Source organism: Geospiza fortis, unplaced genomic scaffold, assembly GCF_000277835.1.
Source record: "Geospiza fortis unplaced genomic scaffold, GeoFor_1.0 scaffold121, whole genome shotgun sequence".
In the NCBI taxonomy this organism is placed as follows: Eukaryota; Metazoa; Chordata; class Aves; order Passeriformes; family Thraupidae; genus Geospiza; species Geospiza fortis.
Genome location: NW_005054346.1, coordinates 2934384 through 2951213, shown reverse-complemented (window position 1 = coordinate 2951213; position 16830 = coordinate 2934384). Strand labels below are relative to the sequence as shown.

The 16830-nt window shown below is 43.4% G+C and overlaps 1 protein-coding gene and 3 non-coding genes across 4 annotated transcripts in view; 3 read left to right on the top strand and 1 right to left on the bottom strand.

The window, feature by feature from the left end:
• LOC102037548 (dnaJ homolog subfamily C member 5-like) overlaps positions 1-6631 on the top strand; it is a 34139-nt gene extending 27508 nt beyond the window's left edge. The window contains exons 3-4 of the mRNA XM_005423042.1: positions 779-953; positions 6537-6631. Coding sequence (XP_005423099.1) covers positions 779-953; positions 6537-6631 — 270 coding nt within the window. The remainder of the gene's footprint in view (positions 1-778; positions 954-6536) is intronic.
• A 4829-nt stretch (positions 6632-11460) lies between these two features.
• Positions 11461-11551, bottom strand: TRNAY-GUA. Its single transcript is given in 2 exon segments — positions 11461-11496; positions 11515-11551. It is a non-coding gene; the product is annotated as a tRNA-Tyr (tRNA).
• A 121-nt stretch (positions 11552-11672) lies between these two features.
• On the top strand, positions 11673-11745 carry TRNAR-ACG. The gene has a single exon. It is a non-coding gene; the product is annotated as a tRNA-Arg (tRNA).
• A 1805-nt stretch (positions 11746-13550) lies between these two features.
• On the top strand, positions 13551-13641 carry TRNAY-GUA. The gene is given in 2 exon segments: positions 13551-13587; positions 13606-13641. It is a non-coding gene; the product is annotated as a tRNA-Tyr (tRNA).
• The last annotated feature ends 3189 nt before the right edge of the window (positions 13642-16830 follow it).

The following is a 16830-nucleotide window of genomic DNA, read 5'->3' as shown; positions in this document are numbered from 1 at the left end:
CAGGCAATTGTGTTGGCTCTCCTAAATCCTCTATGCTTTGTGCCATGGGGACAAGAGTGATCAAGGTGGGAACTTCCTACTACCTGAGTCCCCAGATCAAGAAACCATAGTCTGAGGACTATAATTTAGGAGATGTCACCTGTGTGGTCCCGCACAGGCTAATGTGGGGGGGGGGAGAGAGAGATATCCATAATGGGCAATTCAAATACTCTTATGGCTGAAACTTCCCCTGGAAGGGCTTTTAACTTCTCTTTGACTGTGTGGGGAGTCCATAGCAGCTACATCCAGTCCTAAACTGGATGCCTTATTTCAGTGCCCAAAATTATGTGGGATGCATCTGGGTCTTTGCTTCTTTTTCTCTCAGCTTTGCTATTGACAAGAGCTTGCCAGTAAATAAGTGTTTGCAAAAATGATCTTGGGCAAATGAGTCATTTTAAAGATGCAAATGAGTCATGTTAAGGTGGGTAGGGTTTTGCATACTGCCTGGAGGGTTTTTCTGAGGACCATCAGCAGAACAACAGACTTTGAAACCTTGAGCATGTGGGGGCCTGTTGGTTGGTGTCTTCTTTGTGGATTTGGTCCTTAGTGACAAATAGGAGGTTGTGGGTGAGGAGGGCTTTGAAGATCTGGCCCTTGTTCAGGCACTGGGACAGCAGGTGGACTCCTCTGAGTGCCAAGCACTTAGGAACCAGAATTCTGCCTTCAGCAGTAAGAGACAGCCACAAGTTTGGGGAAGGTCACTGCTAACAGGACTTTCCTCCTGCTGTGTTTAACCCAGGGCCTGTTTGCAGTCTGTGGTTTGCTGACTGGCTGCTACCTTTGCTGCTGCCTCTGCTGCTGCTTCAACTGCTGCTGTGGAAAGTGCAAACCAAAGGCACCCGAGGGGGAACAGCAGGAGTTCTGTGTGTCTCCAGAAGATTTGGAAGAGCAAATTAAGAACGACATGGAAAGAGGTGTGTATTGTAGGGGCTTACTGTGAGGCAAAGCTGTTCAAAACAACCTTTAAAGCCTGTAGTCCAGATGTTCTGCTCACAATGCTGAGGCTGCTTCCAGATTTCAGTGGAGACATGCCAAGTCACTCTAGCTAAGACCACATCCAAGTGAACCTCCCAAATTATGTATTAATGCAAAACCAAACTTATGGCACTTACAACTAAACACCTCCTCTATCTCTTATGAGACACACAATAAATGTCTTAGGGCTCATTTTAAGAGACAATGTTCACCCTCTAGCCCCCATGACCACATTCCTTCATATCCTTCATACATTAGGCTCTGCTGGACTGGTGCCTGTCACATCTGATTTGCCTGAATAAGCTGTCATTCAGACTTTAGTTCTGTAAAATTTATCCCTGCTTGTGGTGGATATTGTACCCATTCAAGAGAAGGCTTCAAGAAAAGATGCCAAGTTTCCAACAGTAAGGTTGCGCAGTAACCCAGGAGAGTATGCATGGGAGCTACCACGGTCCTGTCCCTCTCCCATCCAGCCCCCAAGCTTCTCACTCTCTTCTGCAGCAGCAATTCTACCTTACTCAGGCCCTGGATAAAATCCAAGTGTAAACTAATCCTCTCGAAAACGTCTGTAGTTCCTGGCCCATTTAATTCTCTGGTGTGCTTCATGGTGGAGCAGGCAAGTGCTAACTTAGGGGCAAGAGGAACAGGGAGCTTAGGAGCCAGGAACATGGGCCTGTGGCAAGAGAATGACCTTCACAGCAGGTCAACCTCTTTTTTTTTGGCTTTGTTGCATTCCCCCAGCTGCACGTTCAGGTTTTGGCTATGCCAAGGGATAGCCAAAGGGATGATGGAGGTGATTTCCTAATGTGGCACTTGCATGGGATGCATGCTCTAAACAAAGAGTCCTGTCCCAGTGTGCCAAAGAGGGGCAGTTTTGCCTTCATATTCAGGGGAAGCAGAAACATCTCAAACTGGATAGATATGTACAGGGTGAGAGATGCAGTGACTCCTGCTCCAGCAATAAGAACCCAAGGTACCAGGGAAGGACTGAAGACACATTTCAGTTGCAAATGTATATAAACTATGATTAAGATTATGGGGTTTTTATGAGGAAGGACCTAAGTCAGCTCACTCATTTTCTCTTCCATTGTTATGGAAGATCTTATACTGTTATATTCTTATGTTTATTATGCTTAAAATAGCACTGCCAGATTGCAAATGTCATGTTCCCTGAGCAGTAAGAAATATTTCCCCCCCAACTTTTCACACAAATTTACCCTTCCATAAATATGTAACAAAACACTTGTAGTAGTTGAAACAAATGCTATTTTTGTAACTGTTATGCCAATGTGTGGTGGTGTTTTTAAACTGATTTTGCCTAGAGGCATATCAAGGTAAACACACTCAGCTGAAAAATTGATCATACTTAATCAGTCTCTGCAAAGGCAATAAAAACTGCTTGTGAAAAGTTTATAACCACAATACCTTGAGACAAATCTAATAAACTTTACGACAATAGACACCTGAAAAGTGTAAATCTAAAATGGGTCTTGTTCCTCATGAGTCTCTGATACCAAAGCCAAGTCTAAAGTAGAAGGATGGACCTTTGAAGAATCAGAATGTTTAATTTCTGCCTGTTTTCTTCATTTGTTTATTTTTAATTTGGTTTATATGTATTTTTATTCTCCCTCAAAATCCAGAACAAAATTCCCCAGTGGCAGAAAAGAAATTGCTCTTTTGGTATTAGTATTCTTTAATTTTAGGCCCCCTTGACATGCCTTTACTCCCACCAAGTCCCACTGAGGCCAATTTTAAAAATTAATTTTAAATGCTTAGCAAAGTACCAGTCTGAAAAAATAACATAATATGGAATTTCATGTTTTAGGTATCTGGAAGACAATATTAAATACTTAGGTAGGGTCTGAAGAAAACTAGATCTTTATACCTTTCCTACCCCCCTCTTCAGTCTTGCTACATTTTCCTCCTAATCAAAACCAGCAAGTCTCAGTAAAGCAGAATTCTCTTGATTTTAAAAGAGAGCAATGTATAAGGAATATAAATAAAAGCTTTATGACAAAGAGTAACTTGAGCATCTTTTCTGCAGCTGAAAGGAAAACAGACTATGCATTTAGGAAAAAAAAAAAGAATGACAACCAGATCAAAGTGTGCTTCCTCCCTTCCTTCTTCCCTTGTCGTCCCAACTTCAGGCATGCTGGCCAGAAAGACACAGCTGACTTTTAGAATAGCAAAGAGTGTGCACTTTTGAATGTTGAGCTATATAAATTGATATCATGCCTTCCTTTAGGTAAATAATAGAAATGTTCCTGTATGTAATTCAGAAACGAACTGTGTAATTCAGAATCACTTGTGCAGCAGATTTAATTTTGGAAGAGGAGATTCTATTAGGATCCAAGTTCTTTGCATGCCCTCTGAGCACAGACTGAGCATTCCAGCCAGTAATTTATTGCTTTGCTTCCTGCTGTCCCCAGCATCTACAGTATTGCTAACCAGAACTTCTCACTGAGGTCAAAATGTAGATTTTTTAAGCTAAGGCCACACTAAAAATATCCAAATATTTTTAATTAGCCATTTCTTTTCTGAGGAATGCATCATTGATAAAGCATCAAAATTCTTAATGCTACAAAGCTCTGAGACTGAGCCCTTAGCAGTTGTGCTCAGTGGGAGCTGCCTGCTACTGGCTGCACTGCCCAAAGGAGTTGAGATTTAGACCTCAACTAAAATGTCAAACTGCCATGTCAAACTGGCATGACTATAATAATTTTTCAGTTCCTCACATTTCTCAATAACAAAATTAAGGTTTTACACAGTTGATTTCATTCGTCAAACTAACATACCATAAAATGTAATTATTGTTGAAAAAGAAAGAGGTGTGAGGCCAAAGGTTCAGTGATCCATTCCCTAAAATGTAAGAGCAAAGTGAGTTGCCACTGAAATCAACATAATCATGCCAAAGGCTTCAATTCTGTTGATTTGCTATTTCTCTAGAAAAAGAGAATTTCTAGGGGAATTTATATTCCCCTAGAAGAAGGGTTTAGTCAAATAAATGTCACTAGCTCTAGTGCTCTGCTAGTTCAATGTCTCCCTTGAGAGCCTCATTTTACAGCATGTTTTCCAGGGGTAAGATGACCATCAGAACTAAAGGAAATTAGGGCCTTGCAAGCTCTGGTATACGCTTAGCTTACAAGGATTTCTCCTCATAATTATTGATTCGTTACAGAAGACTCTGACCTAATACAGAGCAGAAAACCAAAAATGAAATGTTATGTTTGGGCTATTACATTTTAAAGATGACATTTTTCAGTGTTTCAGATCAAACATGACATTAGAAAGGTGCAAAATAAGGTAATCTGTGGTACCCTGCCATGATGTTACAGGTAACCTGTCAAAATGCACTGGCAGAGGGAAGTATCACTCGCTTGTCTGCAGCACAGACACGTGCAACACTTCATCACTTTCCCACACACACGGGGCAGGTTGACAGATTTTGCTTCCACTGAAGTGGATGGCACAACTTTTGTTAACTTTTGTGTTCCCGGAGGAGGTGGCATTGGAATTTGGATTGCCTTTGTACTTCAGGCTGTAATGATGCACTCAAAGCAGTTTGGCAGGTCTGCTCTCTCCTGTTCAGTTATCGTTGTAAGAACAAAGAAAGGCATTTCTAGACCAACTTTTATTTTACAGAAAATGAATTCTGGGAGAGGAAAAAAAAAGGACAAGAATAAAAGAACCTGAGTAGAAAAAATACTTTCCCAACTCAGAAGCAAAAAGTTTTTATCACTTCATTGTCTCCTCCACACTCCATATGATACAAATGTAGGCGAACAGTGAGCAGGAGCTATCTATAGAAGGCAGTTTAAACTGTGAATTCTGCCTCACCTCCATTCTGCAGCTTGCCATTAGCAGACTATATTTGTACAGTTTATTATGCTATGGGTCCCGGTTCTGCTAAAAAACCCTATAATAAATCTTAGAAGGGTGCAAGAAGCAAAATGCTTGGTGAGGGTGTCAGCTAAGAGCTGTCTGCAGGTCAGCTGCAGGCAACGCGACAGATTTGCAGTGGGTCCTGCTCTCCTGTTGCACACCTGGGTATCACAGCAAAATGAACTGCTAATCTCTGCCCTCCATCAACAGTCTTCCCAGAAAATGAACAACTTGGAGGCAGAAGTGGGTGGGAGAGAATGCTGCTCAGAAATCTAGAAAACACACAGCAACTTAAAAATGGATTGGAACTGCCAAATTAATATGAGCCTGAGCTGAGCTCAAAGCATTAATTACTCATATACTTTTAGAAGTTATGAAACACGTCTGTGTTTGACCTTGCCTCTAAATATGGAATTGCCCATACAGAGAAGCTGCTTGGCATTTAATCATTCTTGCCTTTCACCTTGACAGAGTCAAAGTTGTTCTACCCCCACTGAGTGGAAGCCGTATGGCATGCAATTAGATTCCTGCTCTGGGTTAAGTTACTCCTGTACATTACATCTTTTGCCCATGATTCATCCCATCAACTGTCGTGTAAACAGAAGGAAATGTCAGATGAGATTTTTTCCCTGAACATTTGGTCATTTGGCAAAAAAAGTCATAATTTGTATTCAATTACTGTGAAGACTCTGTTAGTATCAAGATATAGACAGTCCAAAGTTTTCATATGAAACATTTCACTAAGATGGCTGAAATTGTAAAAGTCAGTCTCCGAGACTTGAGTACTTCCCTCCCTCCAAAAAACATGTGGGTTGGAAAGAGGCCCAGGAGAAGGGCAACCAAACCTTTTTCTTTATCAGATGGAACACAGTAGCCATCAAGGAACTCTGTAAAGACTTCGCTTCTACTTTCCTCCACTCTACAACGAATGATTTTTTATAGATATATTGGAAAAGCAAACACAAAATTGCATGGAGTGAGAAAGTACACAGCATGAAGGATTTATAGAGTGATAATATGAAGTTTTGGCAGTTCCAAATTCATTAAAATAGTAATTCCCAGAGTCCTATTGCATATACGTTACATAAGACTTCAAATTCAATTTAACATTTTTATTTAACTAGCTGGCTTTCAGGATAGATATGATTCTCCCCTCTCAAGTGTATTACTATTACTGCTCATGTATTTTTTCCTTTTAACTCTCCTCTTTCTTTACTGTTAACTCTGCCTTCTTCAAGACTCATTTCTGTCCCATTCTCACAAACACTGTCAAGGTTAATGCTTGCTGACTCACAACAGCGCTGATTATATTCAGCCATTTGTAGGAACAAGCACTTGCTATTAGAACAGGCAGGAACCTTTAGCCTGCAAGCTCTGCAAAGCACCAGGCACAGCAAATGTCCAGTCCAACAGCAGCAGCAACACCCAGAAATCTGCCATTGTATGAGGACTAGGAGGAAGAGCATTTGTAGACTTGGTGTGGGCAATGTCACCTTGTTGGTACCCACACAGCTGTCTGTGAAATCAAATTAAGCTGTAACCAGAACAGCAAATGAAATGTTGTGGTGCTAATAAGAAATCTGACTTTGGTAGCAAGTGAAGGGTTCTTCAAGTAATCTTTGTTGTCCTCTCCAATTTAGATGGAGAAACTCCTATTACGCTTCAGCCAACTAACGTCACTGAGAAGACACAACTGATTGGGGACAGCCACCGGAGCTACCACACTGAGTCCTAGGGGCAGGCCAGGGACGCCTCTCACAGAGAGAAAAACATGAGATAAGTTCTGCAGCCTGTGCCCATAGTTGTCTTTAAGCTAATAAAAAGTAACCTAAGAGTAATTTCCTACCGAGGCAGAATCTCGCTCTATGCTACTTCCAAGAGGTTGATACCTGCACTGTGTACGGAGATACCCATGGCCTGTACAGAGCATGCTGGTCTCTCACAGCTTAAAATTGTCTTTTCCTCTAATAATGTTCCCTTTAGGATAGCTGGTCTTCTCCCCGCCTGCATCTGTAGTTTCACGCCCCAGACACAGTCCTGAGTCCCTTTATGGACACACTGGCTGTCCCTCCCTGCCCCAGGAACCTTCCCTGGATGCAGCAGTTTTGCTGGATGGGAAACAATCCTGTGAGGGAGCCCCAGAAGTGCTCTTTAGCAGGTCTCAGAGAGAAAGTTGCTAGCAAGACAGATGGGGCTCTCCTTCCCAAAGTGCTCTTTGGAGGGCAGCTAGTGGCTTGTTGGGACCCAGCTCTGACAATTATAAATCCTGAGCCAAGACAAAGTGCTAGGAGATTTTTCTGATGCTTGTTACAGTGCAGGTCACTCTAAATCCAGGAGCCTCATCCAGAAGCACATGTAGGCTCTGTTATCTTCCCCAGCAAAAGCTGCAAACCCATGAGACAAACTCTGGGCTGTCCCAGAACCTCTCTTCTCCTCCCACAGGCCTGTGGCAAAGCTCCTCCTTTTGGTTCCCAGCCAACAGCTTTCTGCCAGCTGGCTCACTGCGCCGTGCCCTTGGCTTGTGGCCCTGCTGCCCTGCTGGCTCTGGGCTGGGAGCCATCACACCAGCACAGGCACTGGGGCTGTGGGAGCAGCAAGGACTTGGCAGGCAAAGCAAGCAGCAAAGGAGTGACCGTCCTCCTCAGCAGCTCATTGGGGTAAGACTGAAACCTCCCTTCTGCGCCAGGCACAGGGGCTTTAAGAGCACATGGCATGATTTTAAATAAAGAGGCAGAAATGAGGTGTATGTTCAGGTGCACCACTGCACAAATCAGTGGAGATACATGTGGGCATGGCTAAAGGAAGCATGAAAAACTTAGGCCACTAATTTGTAAGAGCTAAAGGAATACCTCTTAAAAGCTTAGCACCTCACTGGTTTGACATAGTAGTTTAAGCCTGAGGCAGCAGAATTTCTTCTTATTGATCATTTTACATCAGTCATTGTCAGTTCTGTGTATTTGCTATTTTTGCATGCTGTGGTCTAAAGGGGGGGGGATCACAGTGTTCCACTAAATTATACAGACTTGTGAGTATATAACTAGCTGAAAGTGTTGTTTCCTTGCTTAAAATTGGATCCCACAGTTGTGAAAGATTATTACCTTCCTTCTATTCTCACCTTTGACATCAAATGTCATTCAGCTAGATATATTGGGAAAAGAATGTGTTTTATAGAACCAGCTGTAGCTCCAAAGTCAAGACATACTACTTTCAATGTTTCTTAAAAAGTCCCATAACACAAGGATATTTTCAAGACCATTACTTCCTGTTCCAGTTATATATCTGTTCTCGGGCTGCAGGCACTGGGGACAGCCAACATGCACACTGCCCTTAGAAATGGCCCTGGTTTTCTGCTTCAGAAAAGAGGGAAGATGCTGGCCTGGCCAGAGTGCACAGGCACTCTCTTCCTTCATACCCACAGGCTCCTCTTTGTCCTCAGTTGCAATGATTTTGGAAAACACTCGTGTGTACATAATTCCAGACCGCCATCCTACCTGCCCATTGAGGATGTGCCCATCCAACCCAGCAGTGCCAGGAGAGGGGGCTGGTGCCACCATCCTGACACTGAGGAATCATGACCCCAGAGGCTTGTCTTTCCAGAGGTAGCCCAGTGCTGCACATCTTCCCATCAGGGGGATGGATCAGACAGCACTGGGGTGCTGTGAGATGGGCAGAGCCCAGAGACTGGGCACTCCTCTTTTGGCTTTCTCCACTATTCCCCTTTTCAGGGTGTTTGTTCTGGCATAGGATGTTATCCCCAGTGAAGGAGTAGGGAGAGCACATAGTACATGGCAAATGTGCAGGTGAAGTAATTTCCTAAGTTTCACTGTCTGGTAGAGAAATATAGTGTGAAAATGTCTAAATGTTACCCAGTGACTATTTCCAGCAGAGAGCTGAAAGAGGCACTGGGAGAAAAGTCTGGTCTAAAGTTATGTTTTGTATGTAGAATCCTTTCCCATGTGAAATCCATCCTTGATTTCAACAACAGCTACAGAGCAGGCCTAAAGCCAGGGAGGAAGAAGCAAATCCCATAATAGCAAAAGCAGTTGGGGAATTTTCTCACATGCAACACCTCTGATGGGTCTAGAGGGCCAGAGCCAAAATTCACCAAAACCAAGGAAATTTTCTCCATGGGCTTGAGATGTACCGTAAGTCATGTGGTTCTTATTTACACTTTCTAAATGAGAGCCTTTTCTTGGGAAAGATTTATGTCTGGATCTCACAGTGTGAAGCAAAGATGGACAAGCTGCTGCATGTTTTACAGACACGGGGTTCTGTATAGAAGAGCCACAACGCATTAGTTAACGTGTCAGTTAGCAAAAAACCTCACAAGAAACCAGTGACCAAGCCTTTGAGGGGGTTGTCCAGGACCTGCAACTTAAAGATTTGAGTGTCTGAACTCATGGTTTAATTTCAAATAGGTAACTTAGTTTTTAAAGTACCAAAGCATTTGTGTCTCTCATTGATGTGAAGATCAGTATTCTGAGGATATGTGGAGATAAAATGATGAAGGATTTCAGGACTTAGCTCTTCAATGTGCTTTTACTCTGTTTGCTTTTCAGAAAAGTTCCTAACATGAACACATGCTAACATTATCTGCTTTTGTGTACAGTTCAGTTGCACACACAGAAATCTTCTCAAAATGTACATATTCTTGATTTTTTTTCTGTTTTGCTACATTTATTTATATGTAAACTTCATGTATTCAAATCTACCTTGGCTGTCAATCACTCTGACTAATAAAGATTGTATGTATGAGTTGTAGCACTCCCTTTACCTTGCCACACTATCAACAACTTCATTCCAGTAACAGCTAGAGAAGCTGTTGAGACGGCTGGCCCCAGTTATGGCTTTGCTCCCTGGCAAGTGTCAAATGACAGCTCAGGGTTTCCCCGAAGAGGAACTTGCTCTTGGATTGCAGCAGATGTGCCCACCCATGCAAAGCAGCCAGAGCCATGGCCTTACATTGTAAATCCTTTACTTAATGCAGAATGCTTGTAAAAGAAATCATCAGTGTGACAAAGTGATGTAAAACAGTAGTTTCACTGGAATCAACATCTCTAAGGAACAATTTCCCCCAGCAAAAGGTGTGTGCAGAGAGGGGAACCATGGTGCTGCTGAGGACAACAGCAGACAACCTGAGACATCCAGCACCTCACTCTGGGGTTTTGCATCTGTTCAAGAGCCAGCACAGAGTGCCAGATAATCTGGGCATGCTACAAGACAGGAATATTTGTCACTAGGTTGGTATCCAGCCTCTGTGACCACAAAAGCCCAGGCATTTGAAAAATGGACAAAGGGCAGCTGTTTTGGCTGTATGTATTCTCAAAGATCTGTTCCTTTGTGTGCTTAGACATTAACACGTACCCAGATTCACTCAAAGCACCAAACAGAAGAGGCAGCATAGACAATTTAGGTGTACCATCATGTAACTAGTTATTTAGGTAGTTTGTGCACTTTTACTCTCCACAACAAGTTTGTGGGATAAGCCACAATGCTTAATACAAAAAACTTCAGACATAATTGTATGTCACTTAATTTGATTGCCTACCTTGTATAAGAATTAATACCGATATGATTTCAGTCAAAAATAATTATATCTCTGCCTCTTTGTAGAATAAAATCACTAAAAAGAATTGAAGAAGAATGCTAAACTGAGCACAGTTAAAATTACTGATTTTTTTCCTGTGTTATCATTTCCTGTAGAAGAGAAAAGAGTGTGCTGTTAGAAACCAGAGAGAAAGACCACAGATGACCACAACCCCTTTCCTTCCCTCCACAAACTGAAGTCACTTCCCTCATCAGATCTGGCTTTTCCTTTCACTTTGAGAGATGAATGGGTAGAGAGTTTTGTACAAGAGGACTCAGTCCTTCATGCCAGTTTCGCCTATCCCAAGTTGGGAAGGCAGTAAGACAAGACAACTTTTAGGTGTGGTAGCTGACACCTATAATAGATAGACCCCATAAGGACACACAATTTTCAGCTAAAGGAGAGAGTTGGTACATGCTAATCTTAGAATGAGTTGGGTAGGAAGGGACCTTAAATATCATTCAGTTCCAACCCCCAGCCATGAGCAGGGATGTGTCCTGTCCAGCCTGGACTTGAACACTTCAGTTGGCTGGATAAGAAAATGTGTTCCTTTTGTGGCAGTATATACAGATACAGCCTTATGCTGTAAAAACAGTGTCTAGACATTTGGAAGAGAGGAGAGGAGACTTGGAAAAATGAGCCTCAGAATTTCAACATCCTAATTAACTGCGATGAGACAAAGGGATCTCAGCCGGTATCCTCCTGCACTGACTTGCTTTGTGGCACGTTGGAGTATGAGCACACACATCTCGTTTTCCTTTAGAAATTCAGGAGGTGTTGGCAGTCCTGCATTATGCCCAGCATTCTCTGCTCCCACAGGAGCAGTCGCTCCTGAGAGTGAGACACAGCGCACAGGCTCGGTTTACGATGCGGCCGGAACTCCTCTACAAAAGGAATCTTATCTGCAAAAGGCTAAAGAGACAATTGTTAAAAAGCATCTTTGCATAGAAGGGAGGAAAAAAAAAAAAAGTAACGTCTCCTTCGAGCCGGAATCGAACCAGCGACCTAAGGATTCCCGTGGGGTGTAACCGCTACAGTCCTCCGCTCTACCAGCTGAGCTATCGAAGGGACATACCCACCGCCCCCCAGCGGCCACACAAGGCACCGCCCAGTGACCCGGGGTGCGGGGGCCGCGCGCGGCGCTCGCTCGTGGCTATAGAGCACAGCGGGGAAAAGTACCATACGTGCCGGGCCAGTGGCGCAATGGATAACGCGTCTGACTACGGATCAGAAGATTGTAGGTTCGACTCCTGCCTGGCTCGCATTGTTTTTTCTGTTCTCAGCCGTGATCACGCGTTGAAGGAGTCATGGTTTTCCTTCATGATCTCACCATCCTGACTCCTTAGATTTCTCTTTTATTTTTGCCATCTGATCTCATCATCCTGACTTCTTCAGGAACTGGAGTGACAGGACAAGGAGTTACAGGTACAAAATGAGAGGGGAAATTTAGATTAGAAATTAGAAAGAAATTCTTTGTTGTCAGGCTGCTGAGATATTGCAGCAGGTTTCCCAGGGAGGTTGTGGGGTCCCAGCTCGGGCAGTGTCCAGGACCAGGATTAGGCCTTGAACAAGGCCTGATAAAGCCTGAAGAAGACAAGTGTGTCTTGGTGGGAGGTGTCCCTGTCCCTGACAGGCGGGTTAGGATCAAATGATCTGTAAGGTCCCTTCCAACCCCTTAAAATTCTGTGATTTAACCCCATTTGTCTGCCTGGTGGTGCTGTGTTTTCCAAAGCAAAACACCAGCATAGGCTTAAATTTTTCAAAGTTTTTTTAGCTCTAAATTACCCTGATTAACACACCATTACATTACATGGAGGAGAAACCTTCTTGCCCTGGGAGAGGAGCAGTGTACTCCACATTGGCCTATGTTCTGTGGTTACTCCCAAAGGTGACATCAAAGAAAACAACCAGGAGGTCTCTGAAGGCAGCAAGCAACCCTGCTGTGATTAGGAATGTTGTTTACATTCCAATTATCCCTTAGTCTTCAGAAGTGCAAGAAGATCTGTGTTGTGCAGTTGCATGAAAAGTGTGTGATTTTGCAACAAAACCCAAACATTTTTCATTTACGTAAAGGCTATGCAGTGTATGAAGAAGAGCTTGCAAGCAGGAGAGGTGAAGAAGGCATTCCCCGTGTTTAGACTGAAGAGCACACCATAGCTTCAGAGTAGCCAGTTATCAAATCACAGAATGGTTTGGGTTGGAAGGGACCTTTAAAGGTCATCTACTTCCAACCTTCCTGCAGTGAGCAGGGACACTGGATGTCTTCAACTCAATCAGGTTCCTCAGAGCCTCAGACCTTGGATGTTTTCACGGAGGAGACATTCATCACCTTTCCGGGCAACCTCTTCCAGTGTTTTCATGAAACCTACTGTAAAAAATTTTTTCCTTATAACAGTTTGAGCCCCCTCTTTTTGAGTTCAAAGCCATTACCCCTTGTCCTGTTACTACATGCCCATGGAAAAAGTCCCTCTCCAGCTCTGTTGGAACCCCTTTAGGTGCTGGAAAGTGCTCTGAGGTCTCCTGGGAGCCATCTCTAGGCTGAATGATCAAAATTCTCTCAGCCTGACTTCACAGGAGAGTTGCTTCTACCCTCCGATCACTCGCTGTCCCTCCTCTGGACTTGCTCCATGTCTTTCCTGTGCTGAATCGCACAGAACTGGCCAAAGCACTGTGTGGGTTCACATGTTCCAAAAGAAGTGGTTCACAGGAATATAAATAAATAACTGCGGTAGCTCATGAGTGCTGCCAACACTTGGAAGCAATGTATGCGTGTTGATGTGAAGGGCTCTGCTTTTGCTTCTCGATGCACGGCTGTGCAAAAAAACACACGGCCCAGGCAGAGTCAAACTTCCACTCTCCACATTCGTAGTTAGAAGTGGAGAGTTAGTGGCGCCATTACGCCATGAGCTGACTCCCCGGCCCAGCTCCGGCCGCTACCCAGTCAGCGAACCCCCTTCCCGCCTCTCGCCCCGGTGAGGGCCGAGGCTGTCGGGAGCATGCGCAGAAGTGCGCACGGGGCGGGGCTGGGCGGTGCCTTGTGTGGCCGCTGGGGGGCGGCGGGCATGTCCCTTCGATAGCTCAGCTGGTAGAGCGGAGGACTGTAGCGGTTACACCCCACGGGAATCCTTAGGTCGCTGGTTCGATTCCGGCTCGAAGGAGACAGCAATTTTCTTTTTTTTGGGCGGCTTCGCTCTCGCTCAGGAAGACGCTCCCAGAGCCGTTTACAAATAGGTGTGATATACAAGCAATTCACCTTTTTTTTATTCTCTCCTGAGGGGAAACAAAAAAGAGAAAACACCGCAAAGAAATAGCGGCCCTGCAGTAAATACTGATATACATCTTGCAGTGATGCTTTTGGAAGTGCTTTGTTGTTTTCCATAAAAATATTAGTTATTATTATGTTTGATAAAACTATTATTAATTATTATTTAATGAGATTTAATCAATTATATATTATCATAATCACAGATTTGTTAGAATTGGACGGACCTCTGGAGACCCCCGCTGCTGAGGTAGAGTCACCTAGAGCAGTTTACACAGGAATGCATCCACAGGAATGTCTCCAGAGAAGGAGAGTCCTTTGCCTCCCTCAGCAGCCTGTTCCAGTGCTCTGCCACCCTCAATGTAAGGAAGTTCTTCCTCATGTTGAGCTGGAATTTCTGCTTTAGTTTATGGACATTGCTCCTTGTCCTGTCACTGGACACTGCTGAGAAGTCTGCCACCATCCTCATGGCACCCACCTCTGAGATACTTATATGACTTAATGAGATCCCCTCTCAGTTTAATAATATATATTTGGCATTCTCCTATGTGAAGCCAAAAATAATTAACAAAATAATTTAGTTCAGTCTTAGCTAGTTTTGTTAGGTCTTCTTTCCCATTGTGATCCTTTGTGTTCCACTCTGGACAGTCTCTCCTCATGTTGCATGTTGCTTTATGTGATGCCAAACAATCTGTGCTGATAGGGCTTTCTGTGATGCCAGGTAATCCTTACAAAGGAGGGCTGTGAGCACCCTGGCTGATAGGAGTGGATAAAAGTCCTCCACTGTCTCTTGATGTAAGGTGTCAGATGTGATGTTTGGTTCCTTAGATGTGCCAAAAAGGGTGACATGGGATGTTCCAGCAGAATGTGGAGCAGAGGGAGAGGAGTCATAGAGGTCCTTACACAGAAGGGGTTTGATGCAGACAGACATGGGCTTGCTTAGGACATAGTTAATAAGAGATCCAGGACTCATACTCTGCTTTTTTCTCTCCTGTGTCCTATTGTTCCTTTTTCCTTCAAGTCTTCTTTTCCATTACAGGTGCTACGTGGGGTGCAGAAAAACATGCTTGGCAGCAGCTCCTGGCTTGGAGAGAGTAAACGTGTCTGAAAGTGTCCAAATCTGTCTGCATAGCAGGAGGAGAATGGAAGTGAAGTTTTCTCCTTCAACAGAAGCCCGGGTGAGTCTTCTCTCTGAGTGGGAGTGTTTCTCTGGGGTAGATTTCAGATATGAGAGCAAGGAAGACCCACTCTCTGTGGGAATACAGTACAAGCAAGATTATCAGCAGGGAAACAGATTTATGAAGCTCAGGAGGAGTCAACCTGCCCACTGCTTCTCTTTGTGCATTATGTCCCTGGCCCCAGACACCCCTTCATTAATCAGTGTGCTTTTGTGCGTGTGCATGGACATGCACACAGACACCAACAACAACCTTTTCTCCCTTCTCCTCCAGGATGGTGCAGTGTATCCCTCTCAGGAACTGTCCCATGAGGAACCCAGGCATGAAAACTTGCCTTTTAGGGAACAGAGGCATCTCAGTGAGCACAAACTGAGGAAACACATCCATTTCCTGTTATCCACACAACTTCATACTCACTAGCAGTCAAATGTGAATCCACAGTCCAAAAGCACACCCCTGTGCCATTCCCTGGTGTGGGACAGGGCACAGACTCTATTAGGGCCAGAGATTTATTTTATTTCCAAGATTCACCCCTTCCTATAGAAATGTTTATAAACTCCTTTGTTCCTTTTCGCTGATTCAGTGGCAACTCTTTTCACTTCTCCTAAAGGATAGCTTCCAAAATAAAAGCACACACAGACTTTCTTCAAGAGAAGGGATCATCTCCTTTCTCCCTCTGTCTCCACCTCTAAGATATTTTTCTCTCCCACCCACTCAGAAGGTATTGACATGCATTTCTGTGTAAGAGTGTAATACTCCTGAGGGATAATGAAAGCCAGGAAAGAAAAAGAACAAAACCAAAAACCCTCCCAAAATGTCCTGGTCTCAGGACTTTATGCTAAGCACCTATTCTGTCTCTTGAGCTACAGCCTGTTACATTCATGTGACTCTTTGGCTCAGCTTCCCATTCTTCTAGGACATGCTCATGGATCTAAAGGTACTAAATGCTTTTTACTACAGTAGCAAACTACTCAGTGCTTGTTTAATAGTGTAACCTGTGAAATACTTCATTTAGGTGCAAGTTAATACTGGCAGTCACCTGCAAGTGTATAATTATTTTTGCATCTGGTCTCCAGCAAGGGCCAATGATGAGCTCTGTGCGTACAGTCTATTCAACCATTTCTATCACTTAATAATGGAAGATTAGTAAAATTATAAATTATAATTTATTATAATAATAATTATAAAGCAAATATTTTATATTTATAAAATAATAATATTGAGATTTTTAAAAACAGAGATATAAGAACCCAAATCATACAACATTTCACTCTGATATACTGGGTTGGTTACCAGAGTAGGGCACTTCAGGCAAACAAGGGATTAGGGGATTTTAAATAGCCTGATGGGTACAGGGGGGACATGTGCTGCAACAGAAAGGAAATTTTCAGGTCCTGTCTTCTAAAAAAAGGTTTGTTTGTATTTCAAACAAAAGTTTGTAAAGTTTGTATTTCTTCCTTTTGCTGGAGGAAGGGAAGACAACAGAATAAATCTCATGGGAGCATGAGGGTAAAAAGTTTCAGTCTGCCTGGATTTCGAAGGAGAGATGGTGAAAATGTTCCTGCATAACAAGGTGCTTCCTAATGGATGCAGTTTGAAATATGTGGCACATGCACAGGGAAGATGTTCTGCTGATTGCAAAGGTGGGAAACCACTGGAAACAAGAGAGCACTTTCCTGATTTTGTTAGTACTTGAAACTTTATTATTCCTTTATTGAGGAGCTCTTTGTCAGTGTGTGTATTTTGAATATTGTAAACACATACTTCTTTTTGTACCTTAAGTACAAAATGACTACCTTAGGTAGTCTTCACCTGACCTAAGTGGGATTTCAGGGTTACCCAGCTGTCAGCAGCTCTCCCAGCTCACATCCTGGGCACTTAGACATGATTTTTATCTCCTTGGCACA